This window comes from Sus scrofa, chromosome 1 (genome assembly GCF_000003025.6).
Source record: "Sus scrofa isolate TJ Tabasco breed Duroc chromosome 1, Sscrofa11.1, whole genome shotgun sequence".
Lineage (NCBI taxonomy): Eukaryota > Metazoa > Chordata > Mammalia > Artiodactyla > Suidae > Sus > Sus scrofa.
Genome location: NC_010443.5, coordinates 223,041,083 through 223,058,529, shown reverse-complemented (window position 1 = coordinate 223,058,529; position 17,447 = coordinate 223,041,083). Strand labels below are relative to the sequence as shown.

Sequence of the window (17,447 nt, the reverse complement as noted above, 5' to 3'; positions counted from 1 at the left end):
ATAAGCTTAAAGCTCTTTGTTTCAGAATTCTTTGAGGATAGAAAAAAATTGGAAGCAACCTAAAATGTCTAACTATACAGGGAAAGGTTGTTAAATTACAGAATAGCTGCTGGATGAAAACTATTTGACCATTTAAAATGTTCATTTTAAAGATTATATAGAACTGTGAGGTAATTTTTTTTTTTTTTTTTTTTTTTTTTTGCCTCTTTAGGGCCACACCAGTGGCATATGGAGGTTCCCAGGCTAGGGGTCCAGTGGGGGCTGTAGCTGCCAACCTAGGCCAGAGCCATAAGCAACTCGAGGTCTGAGCCACACCTGCAACCTACACCATAGCCGATTTTTAACCCGCTGAGGGAAGCCAGGGATCAAACCCATGTCCTCATGGATACTAGTCAGATTCATTAACCTTTGCGCCATGATGGCAACTCCAGTGAGGTAATTCTTAAGATATAAGAGCAGAATATAAAATTTTATGATAAAATATATATGCATATGAGAAAAGGGAAAAGGGAAAATTCAAAAATGAAAATAATAATCTTGTTAGGAAAACAATTGAATGAATTATTTTTTTCCTTACGTCTCAATCCAAGATGTTTACATGTGTGTTTTTTGGTAATGAACTAGACCATATCAAGCCCAACTTAGGAAGATAGAGCAATTCACGACTAGTATTGGATCTGCTCTAAAGATATTGATGTAAAGCCTAAGTTTTGGAAATGATAGAAGTCAGAAAACCCCTTTGCCCTCTACCAAATAGATAATTAAAGTTCCACTCTTGATTTAAGAGCTTCTGTTTCTTTTTTTAAATTTGTTATCTTAATTCTATGAAAACACATTCTTGATTATTGTATGTGACATTTATGAGAGTTTTTTTTTTTCTAATTCTTAGAAATTCACAACAGAGTTGTATTATTGGTCATGTACTATGTTTGTACAGAAGAATAAAGTAATGGTTCTCTTTATTTTACTTTTATAGAAAAGAGCTGATCCTCTCTGGCACTTTAAATCCAATTAAGGACTTACATCTGGGAAAACTGGCCTTAACTAAATTTCCAAAGAGTCCAGAAACATGGATTCACAGGTATGGTTAATTTACACCATAGGATTCTTAGGATTTAGAATGGCTAGATTAAAAAAAAAATTCAGAATATGAAACAGGATTATATCCCGGTTCAGAGTATGAATTCTGAAATCATATTATCTACATTTAAACATAGATGCCATCACTTACTATCTCTGTGATCTTAGGGAATTATTTAACCTCTTCAAACTTTGGCCTTCTCATCTGTAAAATGGAAATAGATTACACCTATCTCAGAGTTAATGGTTGAGTTTACATGAGATAATGCATGTAAACACTCTGCAATGCCTGGCATATATTAAATATTCAATAAAATGTAGCTGTTCTTATTAACTATCCAAAGCAGTCATGGAAATTCCATTTATATATTCAACTATAATGAACACCTTGAGTTTTATTAAACTTAGGTTTAATTCATTCAGGTGTGTTCCTGGTAAAGATGGTGGTGGTGGTGACTGTCATTAAACTTAACCAAATATGGGCAGCTGAGGTGAATGGTGTGTACACTGAGCTAAAATTGCTAAGAACTTAAATACAAAGAATATTTTTTGGTTAAAGGCCTGAGGCAAATAGCCAAAGTACACGTAAGAACTCTTTTCAAAACCCTGTCCATGTGGAAACATCTTCCTCTTGATCCCATGTAACTACTCTGTTTTGTCTAAAATGAAGTGTTGAGGGTTTACTGGTTGCAGTCAGTGGGCGATTGTCTGAAGAAATCTGTTTTCAGTGGTTATTAAGCCACTTATAGCTTTTCTTAAATCCTGAGCATTTTTAGAATCTTAAAGTTAGTTCAGGGTATCTTAGGTGTAATCTTGACTCTGGCTAGCATTATAAATCAGCTACTTACAGATGATATAGCTAGCTATATTTTCTCCCTTACTAGAAATTGGGATGGCAGGCTTCAGAGAGGCATATCATTGTGTGTATAGAGGTTAGGAAAAAGGGGTGGTGGCAAGGGAAGGGAATTTTTATATATGCATCTATCAATTTATTGGCTTGTCTTATATTTTATAAAGTGAGTTCTGGTTGTTAAAAATAACTTCTATTATTTTAAAAGGACAAATGGGTTTTCTTACTCAGTTTCTTGTATCTTTGTGTTGGAAATTTTTAGTCTAAAAAGAGCACTTTCTTGTGAGAAAATGTTTGTAAAAACTAAAGACTTTAAGTGGTTAGAGACACTTTTTTAGTGCTTTTTATTTAAATGTATGCTAATGAAAATCTTAAATAGATAAGGGGAAAATCTGTGGATAAAGACATTTTAAAACCTCCTTAACGGTTTAACTATATTTGTTTCAAGATTCTATGCTGTAATACAGAAATATTGCTTCATGAAAGCTTTCTTAATGTAGCTTCTTGTTTGTAAACAAACAAAAATACATATAGGGCAAGGCATGCACATATAATTAAAGGTGTGAACCATGCTCCTCTTGCAATATTTTTTAAAATTTCTCAATGAATTTTATTACATTTATAGTTGTACAACAACCATGACAACCAAATTTTGTAGCATTTCCATCCCAAACCCTCAGTGCATCCCACCACCCCCAAACCTATCTCTTTTGAAAACCTTAAGTTTTTCAGTCTGTGAGTCAGTATCTGTTCTGCAAAGAAGTTCATGGTGTCCGTTTTTTAGATTCCACATGTAAGTGATAGCATATGATGTTGGTGTCTCACTGTCTGACTGACTTCACTTAGCATGATAATTTCTAGGTCCATCCATGTTGCTGCAAATGGTGTTATTTCTTTTCTTTTAAGGACTGAGTAATATTCCATTGTGTATATGTACCACATCTTCTTGATCCACTCCTCTGTCGATGGACATTTAGGTTGTTTCCATGTCTTCGCTACTGAAAATAGTGCTGCAATGAACATTGGAGTACATGTGTCTTTGTCAGTCATGGTTTTCTCTGGATAGATGCCCAGGAGTGGGATTGCTGGATCAAATGGTAATTCTACTTTAGTTTTCTGAGGAGGCTCCATACAGCTTTCCACAGTGGTTGCACCAATTTACATTCCCACCAACAGATAATGTAGGGTTCCTTTTTCTCCACACCCTCTCCAGCACTTATTGCTTGTGGACTTTTTGATGGTGGCCATTCTGGCTGGTGTAAGGGGGTACCTCATAGTGGTTTGGATTTGCATTTCTCTAATAATTAGTGAAGATGAACATCTTTTCATGTGTTTTTTGGCCATCTGTATGTCTTCTTTGGAGAATTGTCTGTTTGGATCTTCTGCCCATTTTTCGATGGAGTTGTTCATTTTCTTGGTATTGAGCTGCAGATGACGTGGATAAATTTTGGAGATTAATCCCTTGTCAGTTGGCTTCGTTTGCAAATATTTTCTCCCATTCTGTGGGTTGTCTTTTCGTTTTGTTTAGGGTTTCCTTTGCTGTGCAGAAACTTTGAAGTTTAATCAAGTCCCATTTGTTTATTTTTGTGGTCGTTACTCTAGAAGGTGGATCTGAGAAGATATTGCTGTGGTTTATGTCGGAGAGTGTTTGGCCTATGTTTTCCTCTAAGAGTTGTATCGTTTGTGGTCTTATATTTAGTGTACGGTGGTAGGAAGTGTTGTAATTTCATTCTTTTCCATGTGGCTGTCCAGTTTTCCCAGCACCGCTTATTGAAGTGGCTGTCTTTTCTGCACTGTATATTCTTGCCTCCTTTGTCATAGATTAGTTGACGGTAGGTGTGTGGGTTTAATTCTGGGCTTTCTATCCTGTTCCACCGATCTATATTTTGTCTTTGTGCCAGTACCATACGGTTTTGATGACTGTAGCTTTGTAGTATAGTCTGAAGTCAGGAAGCCTAATTCCTCCAGCTCCGTTTTTCTTTTCTAGGGTGTCTTTGGCTATTCTGGGCCTTTTGTGCTCCCAAACAAATTTTAAAATATTTTGTTCTAGTTCTTTGAAAGATGTCCATGGTGATTTGATAGGGATTGCATTGAATCTGTAGATTGCCTTGGGTAGTACAGTCGTTTTGATAATATTGACTCTTCCAATCCAAGAGCGTGGTATGTATTTCCATATATTTGTGCCATCTTTGATTTCTTTCATCAGCATCTTATAGTTTTCAGAGTTCAGGTCTTTTGTCTCTTTAGGTAGGTTTACTCCTAAGTATTTTATTCTTTTTGATGTGATGGTAAATGGGATTGCTTCCCTAATTTCTCTTTATGATCTTTCTTTGTTAGTATATAGAAATGCAATTGATTTCTGTGTATTCATTTTGTATCCTGCAACTTTGCCAAGTTCATTGATGAGCTCTAACAGTTTTCTGGTAGCATCTTTGGGATTCAATAGATGTAGTATCATGTCATCTGCAAACAGTGATAGTTTTACTTCTTCCTTTCCAATTTGGATTCCTTTTATTTCTTTTTCTTCTCTGATTGCCATGGCTAGGACTTCTAAAACTATGTTGAATAGTAGTGGCAAGAGTGGACATCCTTGTCCTGTTCCTGATCTCAACGGGAATTCTTTCGGCTTTTCACCGTTGAGAATGATGTTAGCTCTGGGTTTTTCATAGATGGCCTTTATTATGTGGAGTTGGGTTCCCTCTGTGCCCACTTTCTGAAGGGTTTTTATCAGAAATGGGTGTTGGATTTTGTCAAAGGCTTTTTCTGCATCTATTGAGAGAATCATGTGGGTGTTTTTTGTTTTGTTTTGTTTTTGTCTTTTGGTATTTTCTAGGGCTGCACCTGTGGCATATGGAGGTTCCCAGGCTAGGGGTGTAGCTGCCAGCCTTCTACCACAGCCACAGCAATGCCAAATCCGAGCCACGTCTGTGACCTACACCACAGCTCACGGCAATGCTGTATCCTTAACCCTCTGAATGAGGTCAGGGATCGAACCTGCAACCTCATGGTTCCTAGTCGGATTCATTAATCATTGAACCATGACAGGAGCTTCCAAGAATCATGTTGTTTTATTTGTCAGTTTGTTAATGTGGTGTATCACACTGATTGACTTGTGGTTTTTGAAGAATCCTTGCATCCCTGGGATAAATCCCACTTAATCATGATGTACAATTCTTTTATTATATTGTTAGATTTGGTTTGCTAGTATTTTGTTGAGGATTTTTGCATCTATGTTCATCAGTGAAAATGGCCTGTAACTTTCTTTTTTCTGTGGTATCTTTGTCTAGTTTTGGTATTAGGGTGATGGTGGCCTCATAGCATGAGTTTGGGAGTGTCCCTTCCTCTGCAATTTTTTGGAATAGTTCCATAAGGATAGGTGTTAGCTCTTCTCTAAATGTTTGGTACAATTCACCTGTGAAGCCATCTGGTCCTGGACTTTTGTTTGTTGGTAGCTTTTAGTCACAGTTTCAAATTTAGTACTGTGACTGGTCCATTCATCTTTTCTATTTCATCTTGTTTTAGCCTTGGAAGATGGTACTTTTCTAAGAATTTGTCCATTTCTTCTAGGTTTTCCATTTTATTGGCATATAGTTGAATATAGTAGTCTCTTGTGATCTTTTGTATTTCTGTGATGTCCCGTGTTACTTCTCCTTTTTCGTTTCTAATTTTATTGATTTGTCTTCTCTCTTTTTTTCTTGATAAGTCTGTCTAAGTTTTTATCAATTTTGTTGATCTTTTCAAAGAACCAGCTTTTCATTTCATTGATCTTTTTTATGGTTTCTTAGTTTCTATCTCATTTATTTTTGCACTGATCTTTATGATTTCTTTCCTTCTACTAACTTTATTTCTTGTCTGTTCTTCTGTCTATAGTTGCTTTAGATATAAAGTTGGTTGTTTATTTGAGCATTTTTCTTGTATCTTGAGGTAGGCTTGTATTGCTATAAAATTCCCTCTTAGAACTGCTTTTGCTGCATCCCATAGGTTTTGGAGTGTGGTATCTTTGTTGTCATTTGCTTCTAGGTATTTTTAAATTTCCTCTTTGATTTCTACACTGATCCATTGGTTGTTTAGTAGTGTGTTGTTTAGTCTCCACATGTTTGTGTTTTTTGCAGTTTTTTTCTTGTTGATTTCCAGTCATACAGCGTGGTCAGAAAAGATGCTTGATACGATTTCAATTTTCTTAAAGTTGCCAAGGCTTGTTTGTAGCCCAGTATGTGATCAATCTTGGAGGATATTCCGAGTGCACTTGAGAAGAATGTGTATTCTGTTGCTTTTGGATGGAATGTCCTATAAACATCTATAAAGTCCATCTGGTTTAATGCTTCATTCAGGGCCTGTGTTTCCTTATTGATTTTCTGTCTGGACAAACTGTCCATTGGTATGAGTGGGGTGTTAAAGTCCCCCACCATTATTGTGTTACTGTCTATTTCTTCTTTTAAGGTTGTTAGCACTTGCTGTATATTTTGTGGAGATTCTATGTTGGGTGTGTAGATATTTAAAATTGTCATATCTTCTTCTTTGATTGATCCTTTGATCATTATGTAATGTGTTTCCTCTTCTCTTATAATATTCTTCATTTTAAAGTCTATTTTGTCTGTTATGAGTATTGCTGCTCCACCTTTCTTTTGGTTCCTGTTTGCATTTTCTTCCATCCTCTCACTTTCAATTTGTATGTGTCCCTAGAAGTGAAGTGGGTCTCTTAAAGATAGCATATATATGGGTCTTGTTTTTGTATCCATTCAACCAATCTATGTCTTTTGGTTGGGGCATTTAGTCCATTTACATTTAAGGTAATTATTGATAAGTATGTTCTTATTGCCATTTTATTAACTGTTTTGGATTTGTTTTTGTTACTCCTTTTTCTTCTCTGTTCTCTCCTCTTGTGGTTTTATGACTATCTTTAGTGTCACATTTGAGTTGATTTTTCTTATTTGTGTGTGTATCAATCGTAGATTTTGAGTTTGCAGTTGCCCTGAAGTTTTTGTTTTTGTTTTTGTTTTGTCTTTTTGCTATTTCTTGGGCCGCTCCTGCAGCATATGGAAGTTCCCAGGCTAGGGGTCTAATTGGAGCTGTAGCCGCCAGCCTACACCAGAGCCACAGCAATGCGGGATCTGAGCTGCATCTGCAACCTACACCACAGCTCACAGCAACACCGGATCCTTAACCTACTGAGCAAGGGCAGGGATCGAACCCGCAACCTCATGGTTCCTAGTCAGATTCGTTATCCACTGCACCACAACAGGAACTCCCGCCCTGAAGTTTTGATAGAGGAATATATGTGTGTGTGTGTGTGTGTGTGTGTGTGTGTGTGTGTGTTGTGTGTGTGTGTTTTAAGTTGTTGGTCTCTTAATTGCAGGTGCATCTCCAATGTCCTGCATTAGTATCCTCCACTTCTCATGAGTCATGATTTTGGTAGCATAGTTTTGCATGGATGATTTCTATCTTTACTGCATATATGCCCTTACTGGTGAGCCTTGTCATTTGTAGTATTTTTGTTTCTGGTTTTCGCCTTTTTTTTTTTTTCAGCCTAGAGAAGTTCCTTTAGTATTTGTTGTAAAGCTGGTTTAGTGTTGCTGAATTTTCTTAGCTTTTGCTTATCTGTAAAGCTTTTGATTTCTCCTGCAAATCTGAATGAGATCCTTGCTGAGTAAAGTAATCTTGGTTGGAGGTTTTTTCCTTTCATCGCATTAAGTATGTCATTCCACTCCCTTCTGGCCTGCAGAGTTTCCACTGAAAAATCTGCTGATAACCTTATCAGGGTTCCCTTATTTTGTTTCTTTTCCCCAGCTGCTTTTAGTATTTTCTCTTCTCTTTAATTTTGGTCAGTTTGATTAATATGTGTCTTGGGGTATTCCTCCTTGGGCTTATATTTTATATGGTACTCATTGCACTTCCTGGATTTGAGCAAGTGGTTCCTTTCCCATATTAGGAAAGTTTTTGGCTATTATCTCTTCTATTATTTTTTCTGTCACTTTCTTTCTCTTCTCCTTCTGGCATCCCTGTAATACGGATGTTGGTGCATTGAACATTGTCCCAGAGTTCTCTGAGACTCTTTTCATTTGTTTTCAATCTTTTTTTCTCTTTTCTGTTCCGCATAAGTGATTTCCTCTACTCTGTCTTCCACCTCGCTTATTGGTTCTACTGCCTCCTGTATTCTGCTGTTGGCTGCTTTTAATGAATTTTTTATTTCAATTATTGTGTTTTTCATCTCTGCTTGCTTAAGTTTTAAATCTTGTATTTCTTTGCTCAGTGTTTGCTGTAAACTATGTCTTTGCCTCCGGTTTATTTCCAGTGTCTTGCATCATCTTCAGCATCAACAGTCTAAATTCTTTTTCCTGGAGGCTGATAATCTCTAGATCACTTACCTGTTTTGCGGGAGGGGGGGTTCTTTATCAGTTATCTGAGTTATAGTTCTCTGCCTCTTCATTTTTATAGGTTTTTGGTGTGGTGACCTTTTTACAGATAATAGAGTTGTAGCCTCTCTTATTTCTGGTGTCTGCCCCCCTTGTGGCTAAAGTTGGTACAGGGGCTTGCTGTAGGCTTCCTGATGGGAAGGACTGGTGCCTGCCCACTGGTTAGGTGTGTGGTACTTTGTTTCTGGGTGAAATTAGAGGTGGCTATGTGCCTGGGGGATCTTTAAGCCACCTGTTTACTGATGGGTGAGGCTGCAATCCCAACTGGATTATTGTTTGGCCTGTGGCTTCTCAGTGCTGATGGGTGAGTCCAGATTTTCCCTAAATGGCCACCTCCAGAGAAATGGAGAAATGGCCACGCTGATCAGTATTCCCAAGAGCTTTGCCTCTAATGTCCTTCCCCCACAACAAGCCACAGTCACCCCCTGTTTTCCCAGGAGATCCTCTAAGAACTGCATTCAGGTCCAACCCAGATTCCTATGGAGACTTTGCCTTACCCTAGGACCCAGTGCACCTGAAAGTCTGTGTGCCTTTCAAGAATGGGGTCTCCATTTACCTCCATCCCATGGAGCTTCTGTGCACAAACCCCACTAGCCTTCAATGCTAGATGTTCCAGGTCCTCTTTCTCCCAATGCCAGAGTCCCCAGGCGTGGGGATTTGACTTGGGGCTCAGAACTCTCACTCCTGTAGTTTAGTCTTTGTGATAGTTATTTTCCAGTCTGTGGACTTCCTACCTGGGAGGTGTAGGGTTGCTTATATCACAGAATCGCCCCTCCTACCTCTTGAAGTGGCCTCCTCTTTGTCTTCTGGAGTAGGATATCTTTTTGGAAGTTTCCAGTCCATTTGGTTGAAGGTTCTTCAGCATTTGGTTGTAATTTTGTTGTTTTTATGAGAGAAGTTGAGCTCCAGTCCTTCTATTCTGCCATCTTAGTCCTGTCTCCTCCTTTTGCAATACTTACTAGCCATTATTTAATATCCCCCCTACCCAACACACTCATAACACACTCACACACGCAGACCAGTTGCCTTTACATTTCCTACGCATATGAAGTTTTGGAGTTGTCATTTTGAAATTAATGACATTCTCTTTTTGACAAATCTTAACATTCTAGAAAGCTTTCTCTTTAATCTTTGTCTGCCCCCAATCCATGATGCTAAAATTAATTGTATTTTTAAAAACAAAAATAATAAAACAGTTCCCCTGCCCCCCCCAAAAAAAGACTGAAAACTGGACCAATAGGTATTATTTTGTATTGTCTATGAACCGAAATTAAATTAGGAACAAAGGAAACTGGTGAATTTCCTCTCTGGTTTATTTTCCTCATTTCTTTCTCACGTGTAACCTTAACAGGCGATGGGTGCTACGACAGCTAATTCAGGAAACTTCCTTGCCTTCCTTTATGACCAAAGGAAACTTGGGAATAATTCCTGCAGAAAGGACCCAGCAACTAATACGAGAAGAGATGGAGGTCTGTGGTGAAGCAGCAGGGAGGTACCCAAGTAACTATAATGCCTGGTCCCATCGCATCTGGGTTTTACAGCACCTGGCCAAACTAGACGTCAAGGTAGGGCTGTTATCCTGTGTCTCTAGGCACTCCCTGTCTGCCATTTAAATTTTCTGGTAGTGTAGTAGTTCCTTCTCAGAGGAGCTTTAAAAGAGAAAAGTAGAGGAACTAGTGGCCCAGAATCCCAGAGAGGATTGTGACTGCTGGTACCTCCATGGAAACCTTGGCATTTTTTTAAAAAAGTTTGCATTCCTCACGAGCATGGTTTTAACACTCTTAAGGCTAGTGCATTTGTAGAGAAAAGTAGGTTTAAGCAGTAAGGAAGACTGAGCATAATTCATTCTTCCCTGAAACATGAAGAGATTATTAAGCATGATAGAATTGAAATTGTTCTTTCTTTGGTAGCCTTTTTTAATATGACTTAATGTGATAAGTCAGCTGCCTTTTCACAATCTCCTCTTCTAGGGAAGGAGCAGAAGATCTCATTCAGGTATTCCTAAACTTGGCTGAGTCTGTAAATTATTTGTGAATTCCTAAGTCCCACCCAAGGCCTCCGAATCAAAATGAGGGTAGGATTTACAGATCAGTATTTTTCTCAGGCTCAGGGGGTTATTTGGAGGCAGAGCCAGGTCGGGAACTGTTACAGCCTAATCCTTGTAGTTTAGAAATGAGGAGATGGAGGTCTCCAGAGAATTTTAATGGCTTGAAGTTACCCACAGTTGTATCATTTATTATTCATCAGAATGAGAACCAGGTATCCTTGTGCTCCTTCTTCCATTCTACAGCTTCTCTGTTTTTTCTTTACTTCCTATGGTATCAGTGCCTTCCTGGCTTTCCAGGCTTGAGACTATTTAAAGGGGTCAGAATGCCTCATGTAGTGCTTTTAGATTAATGGGGAAGCATTCTCTAATTTTTATTTATCACTTATTCTTCCTACATCTCTCTTCAGGTTCCCTCTCCCCTCTTTGTGTCCTAGCCAGAGATCCCTCCAGAATAAATAGGACAGTGTCCAGTTCTGAAGGATTTTAAGCCAAAAGTTCTGGAAGAGCAGCCTTTCCTTCCAGTTTACATGGCTTTGCATTTCAGGAGGGGAGGCCACCTAATGGAGTAGAAAGAAAAAAGACAGAATCACATTGGCCTGGGCTCAGATTCTGGCCCTGGTAGCTGTGTTTGTGTATAATAAGGCTTTAATGTTTTCGTCTATAAAATAGAGGCTCTACTGCCTGCCTCCATGGATTATTGTGAGAATTGCTTGTGTTAATGTTTGTGAAGTACTACACACTTAATAGAAGCTCACCAAATTTTAGTTCTTTTCTCTGCTCCCCATAGATAGAAAGTTTATGTGAAACTTGGTTACCAGTTTGCTAAGTTACCTTAGTGCAATTCAGTCATGAAAAAGTATTGAAAGCCTATCATTCCTAGACGCTGTCCTGAATACTGGATGTAGCATAAAGATAAAAAGCTTGCTCTCAGCAAATTGAAAACCTAGTTGAAGAAACAGATACTGACAGTCACAAAGCACTGATATTTGCAGGAACTGAGGGATTATCAGGGTACAGTGGGAACACAGAAACGGCTCCTCGTCCAGACTGAGCTCATTGGAAACAGCTATCAAGGGAGGGGTGCTACATTGCCGGGAGTCTGGAGGGATGACTCCTAGTGGGTTGTGGGGGATATGGAGCACTTTAAATCCAGTCATCTTAGCTCCACAACTTCATAGCCTGTGAGAGGTGGAGGGGAGAGGGTTGAGGATAAAGGAAGACAGAATCCAGATGACCTGAGAGGTCTTTGGAAACTTTCCTTCCTTGATGTGGACCTTGTAAAGTGGCATTCCCATAAATCAGGAACACAGGGCCAAGATGATATTTTTGGTTACTTGAGACCATCCATGTTAAATATTTAAATTTTAAAATATTATGAGAGTTCCCTGGTGGCTCAGTGGGTTAAGGATCCAGCATTGTCACTGCTGTGCCCTGGAAACTTCCACATGCTGTGGGCACGGCCAAAAAAAACCAAAGAAAATAGTGTTATTTTTGAGGGTGGGGTAGAATGAAACAGTCACAGTTGAACAGAGTTTATTACTACTAGCTAATAAAAAGTCGATGTGGGAGTTCCCACTGTGGTGCAGTAGGGTTGGCGGCATCTCTGCAGCACAGTGGGTTAAGGGTCCAGTGTTGCCACGGATTCAGCTTAGGTAGTGACTGTGGCTTGGGTCTGATCCCTGGCCCAGTAACCCCCTATGCTGCAGGGCAGCCAAAAATGAGGGGGGTGAAAAAGTTGATATGGTGTGTCACCTGAAAAAGTTCATAGGGGTCATTTCTCAAAAAAAGAGATTCAAATGGTGGCCAATAAAGACATGAAAAGATAATCGTCATCATCAGCTACTGGGGAAATACCAATCAAAACTACAGTGAAATATCACTTCACACAACTAGGATGTTAATAAAATAAAAAAATAAAAAAGACAAACAATGACAAGGGTTGACAAAAAATGTAAAGAAAGTGGAACCTTTATATATTGCTGGTAGGAATGTGAAATGGTATAGCCACTGGGGAAAATGCTTTGGCATTTTCTCAGAAAATTGAACTAGAGGAGTTCCTGTTGTGGCTCAGTGGGATACTCAGCGGGTATTTGTGAGGATGCAAGTTTGATCCCTGCCTCACTCAGCGGGTTAAGGATCTGGCATTGCCACAGGCTATGGGATAGGTCTCAGATGCCGCTTAGATCTGGCATTGCCATAGCTGTGACATAGGCCAGCAGCTGCACCTCATATTTGACCCCTAGCTTGGGCACTTGCATATGCCATGCATGCGGCCCTTAAAAGAAGACCAAAAAATAAAAAAAACAGTTTGGAGATCCCGAGAACAAAGATTTGAGAACTCCCTTAAACTAGAAACATTATATGTGACGGTGCAGTTCCACTGATAGCAATGTATCCAAAAGAATAAAAAACATACGTTCATACCAAAGCTTGTATGAGAATGATCATAGCAACATTATTCATAATAGCCAAAAAATGTAATACCCCAAATGTCTAGTGTCTGAGGAATGAAAAACAAAATCATGTGTCTGTGCAGTGGCATATTATTGGTGGCCACTAAAAAAGGAATGGAGTTCTGATGGATACTATAACATGGGTCAATCTTGAAAATATTATTCTGATTAAAAGTAATATTCCATTTATATGACGTATTTGTAATAAGCAAAGTAGATTAGTGGGTGCCAGAGGCTGGAGGGTATGGGGAATTATGGGACCCCTAATAGGAACAGGAGGTGACAAAAAAGTTTTGAAATTATAATCATCAGAGAAATGCCAATCCAAACCATGAGATAATCACCTTATACTTCTCAGAATGGCTATCATTGAAAAGACTACAAGTAACAAATATTGGCAAGGATGTTTTTGGCAACCCTAATAAACTGTTGGGGATGTAAATTGGTACAGATACTATGGAAAACAGCATGGAGGTTCCTCAAAAAACTAAAAATAGAACTAACTTATGATCCAGCAGTTCCACACTTGGGTGTGTATATGAAGAAAACGAAAACACTAATTTGGAAAGATAACAGGCACCCCAATGTTCATAGCATTATTTATAATAGCCAAGCGATAAAAGCATCCTGTGTGTCAGCAGAAGAGGTGGTGCCTGTGTGTGTGTACACACACACACGCTGGAATATTACTCAGCCATAAAAAGGAATGAAATTCTGCAATTTGCAGCAACACGGATCAACCTCAAGTGTGTTATTTTTAGTGAAATAAGTCAGAGAGAGAAAGACAAATACTGTATGTTATCATGTATGTAATCTAAAAAATAAAACAAATGAATAAAACAGAAACAGACTCATAGATACAGAGAACAAACTAATGTTACCATTAGGAGAGAGGGACAGGAGCAAGATAGGAGCAGGGGATTAGAAGGTACAAACTACCATACATAAAATGAATACAGGGACACATTGTACAGTGCAGGGAAATATAGCCATTATTTTATAATAACTTGAAATGGAGTATAGTTCATAAAAACAGTGAATTACTGTTGAACACTTAGAACTAATATTGTAAATCAACTATACTTCAATAAAATAAAAACAAAAATGTCCCAGGATTAGATAACAGTGATGGCTACACAACTCTGTGACTATACTAAAAACCAGAATTTATTTTTCAGCTTTAGAAATCCATATTAAAAATGAAACTTCAAGAATAGCTAAGAAATTGTTAAAAAAGAAAGAAAGAAAGAAACATAAGGAACACTGTGTGTGTGTGTGTGTATTTTTGCCACTCCTCAACATATGGAGTTCCCGAGCAGGGATCAGATCAGTTGCAACCTAAGCTGCATTTGTAGCAACTCTAGATCCATTAACCCACTATGTTAGGCTGGGGATAGAATCTGTGTTCTGGTGCTGCAGAGACACCACTGATCCCATTGTGCTGCAGTGGGAACTCTGCTATGTAATTAAATGTTTGTAAACAGAGTAATTAAAACTGTGGTATTGGCTCAAAAATCGACACAGTAATGGAAGAGTATATAAAGTCCAGAAACAAACTCCAGTGCATAATATGTACAGAGTTCATAGATGATAAATACGGCATTTCATGTAATTGGAGCAAGGATTCTTTGTTCAATTTGTAATCCTGATAAGATTAACTTTCTGGAAAATAAGTGTTAGATTTTAATCTTATATACTAAAGTGAATTCTAAATGAAACAAAAACATATCTGAAGAAAAAAGGCATTTAAAAAAATCATTGCACTAATATATTAAGAAAAATATTTATGACACAGACACTTAATACCTTTAATATATAAAGATCTCTTACAAACCCATAAGAACAGTAATGACTATCACAAAGAGTCAATTAAGCAATTCATAAAAGAAGAGAATGAGGCAAAACAGGCAGTTTGTAAAAGAAAAAGGAAAGATAAGTGAATAGGAAAAAATTTAGCCTTAATGATAATTAAGGAAATGCAAATTAAATATGATTTTCCACCTACCAAATTAGTGGAGATTTAAAATATTGGTGAGGAATTTAGGAAACACATTAAGATATACATCCAATAGGAGTATAAATTATATAGCCTTTCAAGGGCACTTTGAGTCAGTATCAAGAACATTACAAAATTTTTCTCACTGTTTTAGTAAATATACTACTTTTTTTTTTTTTTTTTTTTTTTTGGTCTTTTTGCCTTTTCTAGAGCTGCTTCCCGCAGCATGTGGAGGTTCCCAGGCTAGGGGTCTAACCAGAGCTGTAGTCACGGGTCTACTCCAGAGCCACAGCAATGCGGGATCCGAGCTGCGACTGCAGCCTACACCACAGCTCATGGCAATGATGGATCCTTAACCCACTGAGCAAGGCCAGGGATCAAACCCGCAACCTCATGGTTCCTAGTGAGATTCATTAACCACTGTGCCATGACAGGAACTCCTTAGTAAATATACTTCTAAGAGCTTCTCCTAAATAAAAAATAAGAAATGCACATAGATTTGTATATGTGTTTGCACATAAGACTGTTACGGGTTATGCAAGGTTGAAAGAATGAGGGAATGGTTAAATTGTGATATATTCTTTAGGATGGAAATGTTATACTAAAGTTAAAAATTATATTGTAGAATAATACTTAATGGCAGAGGAACATATTTATAATTTAAGTGGAATAAAATTTCAGTATAAAAATATCCCAAGTTTGTGTTAAATAAACTGTGCATATGCATGCATAGAAAAAAAGCTGAGAGATTGATTATATGCCAGAATGTTAAAAGTAGTTATTGCTGACCAAGAGGATAATAAGTGATTTTCTTTCTTTCTTTTTTTCTTTTTTTTTTTTTGGATGCTTTATATCCTAAATTTTTATATTTTTCTATAATCATTTTGTATCACTTTCATAATCGGAAGAAACTAAATGTTATCTTAAAAAATTATAGGACTTATGGCATAAGTATATAAGAACAGGCATTTTCAGTAGTCTTTCATTTTAAACTTATCTTTCTGTTTCATAGCCCTGTTTCTGTAGTTTTCTTATAATTTATTTATTCATTTATTCATTTTCTTATGCATAGTTTGAAAAGAACAATGATATTTAAGGTATATTATATAAAGTTCATTCATTCTGTCAGTGCCTTATATTTAAGCCATATCTTTATGCAGTATCTTTAAGATCACTTAAAAGTAATTGCTATTGCTGTGGCTATGGCATAGGCTTGCGGCTACAGCTCCGATTCAACTCCTAGCCTGGGAACTTCCATATGCTGATGGTGTGGCCCTAAAAGACAAAAAAAAAAAGACAAAAAAAAAAAAGGTAATTGCTGTCTTAAAAAAAAAAAGTCATTGCCTATAGCTATATACCTTTTTATTCTAGTAAGAAAATACCCTGGAATTCCTGTTAAAAGCTTCTTCTCTAGTTTAGTATTCATGTTACATCATAGGGAAGAGAATATAGTGGATTTTTCTCTTAAATAGTCTCAGAAAATTTTTTAAGGAATTAAATTAGTTTTGTTGAAAACCTTTCATATATAAGCTCAGGCGGTTTTGCCGCAAAATTACAGTAAGTTTTCATTTTTATATGTAGAAATATGCAGTAGGAAATAGTCTAAAGATTTTTCATAGTATAGAAATTCCTTTTAAACAAGTTTTGTGTTCTTTCCATTCATTTTAAGAAGCTGTACCAGAATTAAAAAGGCTGTATTATATAGCCTGAATGTTCCGCAGGTTAATTCTTCAAAAATGTAATTCTTCAAGAAAACTTTAAGATTAATTTTAGTTCTAATTTTTCAGGTAGAAGTTTTATCTGGTGCTATTTTGCTCACCTTTTAAATCAAATAAAGTGTCTTACTTTCCATTTCTCGGATACACACCAGCAGTACCCTATAGAATAAATTTATGTGGCTATGCATTAATTTCTTAGAATTTAAAGGAGACATTTAAAACATTTCACTTATATAATTCCATCATCCTAGCTGGGAGTAACCATATCCCTCTGTATTAGTCAATTCCTTTATTAAATTGTTCATTCATTAATTCACAAAATATTCACATATAGGTTATTGGGTGATGGAAACATTAATTAGAAATGAATATGGATCTTAAAGAACTTGTAGAGTTTAGTAGGGATGAAAAGATACACAAGAAATTCCATAATACATATGATGGAACACATAAGAACTACGTAGGTTCAAAAGAGAGAAAGATATCTTCTATGGAAGAAAACGAACTCTGAAAAGTAGAGAGGGGTCTTGATTCAGGAGAAGGCATTTGCCTGGAACCCTTAAAAACCAAGTAAAAGAGCCTTTTGGTATTGTGTGGTCTCTAGGTATGGTTTACGGTTGACAAGCGTATATCTTTTCCTTAGCTGGTCTGAAAATCCTCTGATGGAATATGGTAGGCCCTTGGTATACCTTTTTCTGATCAAAACCTGTATCATTCCATTTGAAATTCTTTAATGGGCAGGATTAATATTACAAAGATTTAAACAATTCACTGCTGAATTTTGTCTTTACTTTAAAAAGCCATTTATCATTGATGTTAAGTAAGTTTGCAACAAATAGTGAAAGTGACAATCACTTGAAAATTCCTATTATTTATGCATCGTGTTTTTG

General features: G+C 37.2%; 1 protein-coding gene across 1 annotated transcript in view; it reads left to right on the top strand.

Moving 5' to 3' along the window:
- PTAR1 (protein prenyltransferase alpha subunit repeat containing 1) overlaps positions 1-17,447 on the top strand; it is a 61,150-nt gene that overhangs the window by 31,150 nt on the left and 12,553 nt on the right. The window contains exons 4-5 of the mRNA XM_005654497.3: positions 977-1,081; positions 9,695-9,908. Of these exons, the coding sequence (XP_005654554.2) occupies positions 977-1,081; positions 9,695-9,908 (319 nt within the window). The remainder of the gene's footprint in view (positions 1-976; positions 1,082-9,694; positions 9,909-17,447) is intronic.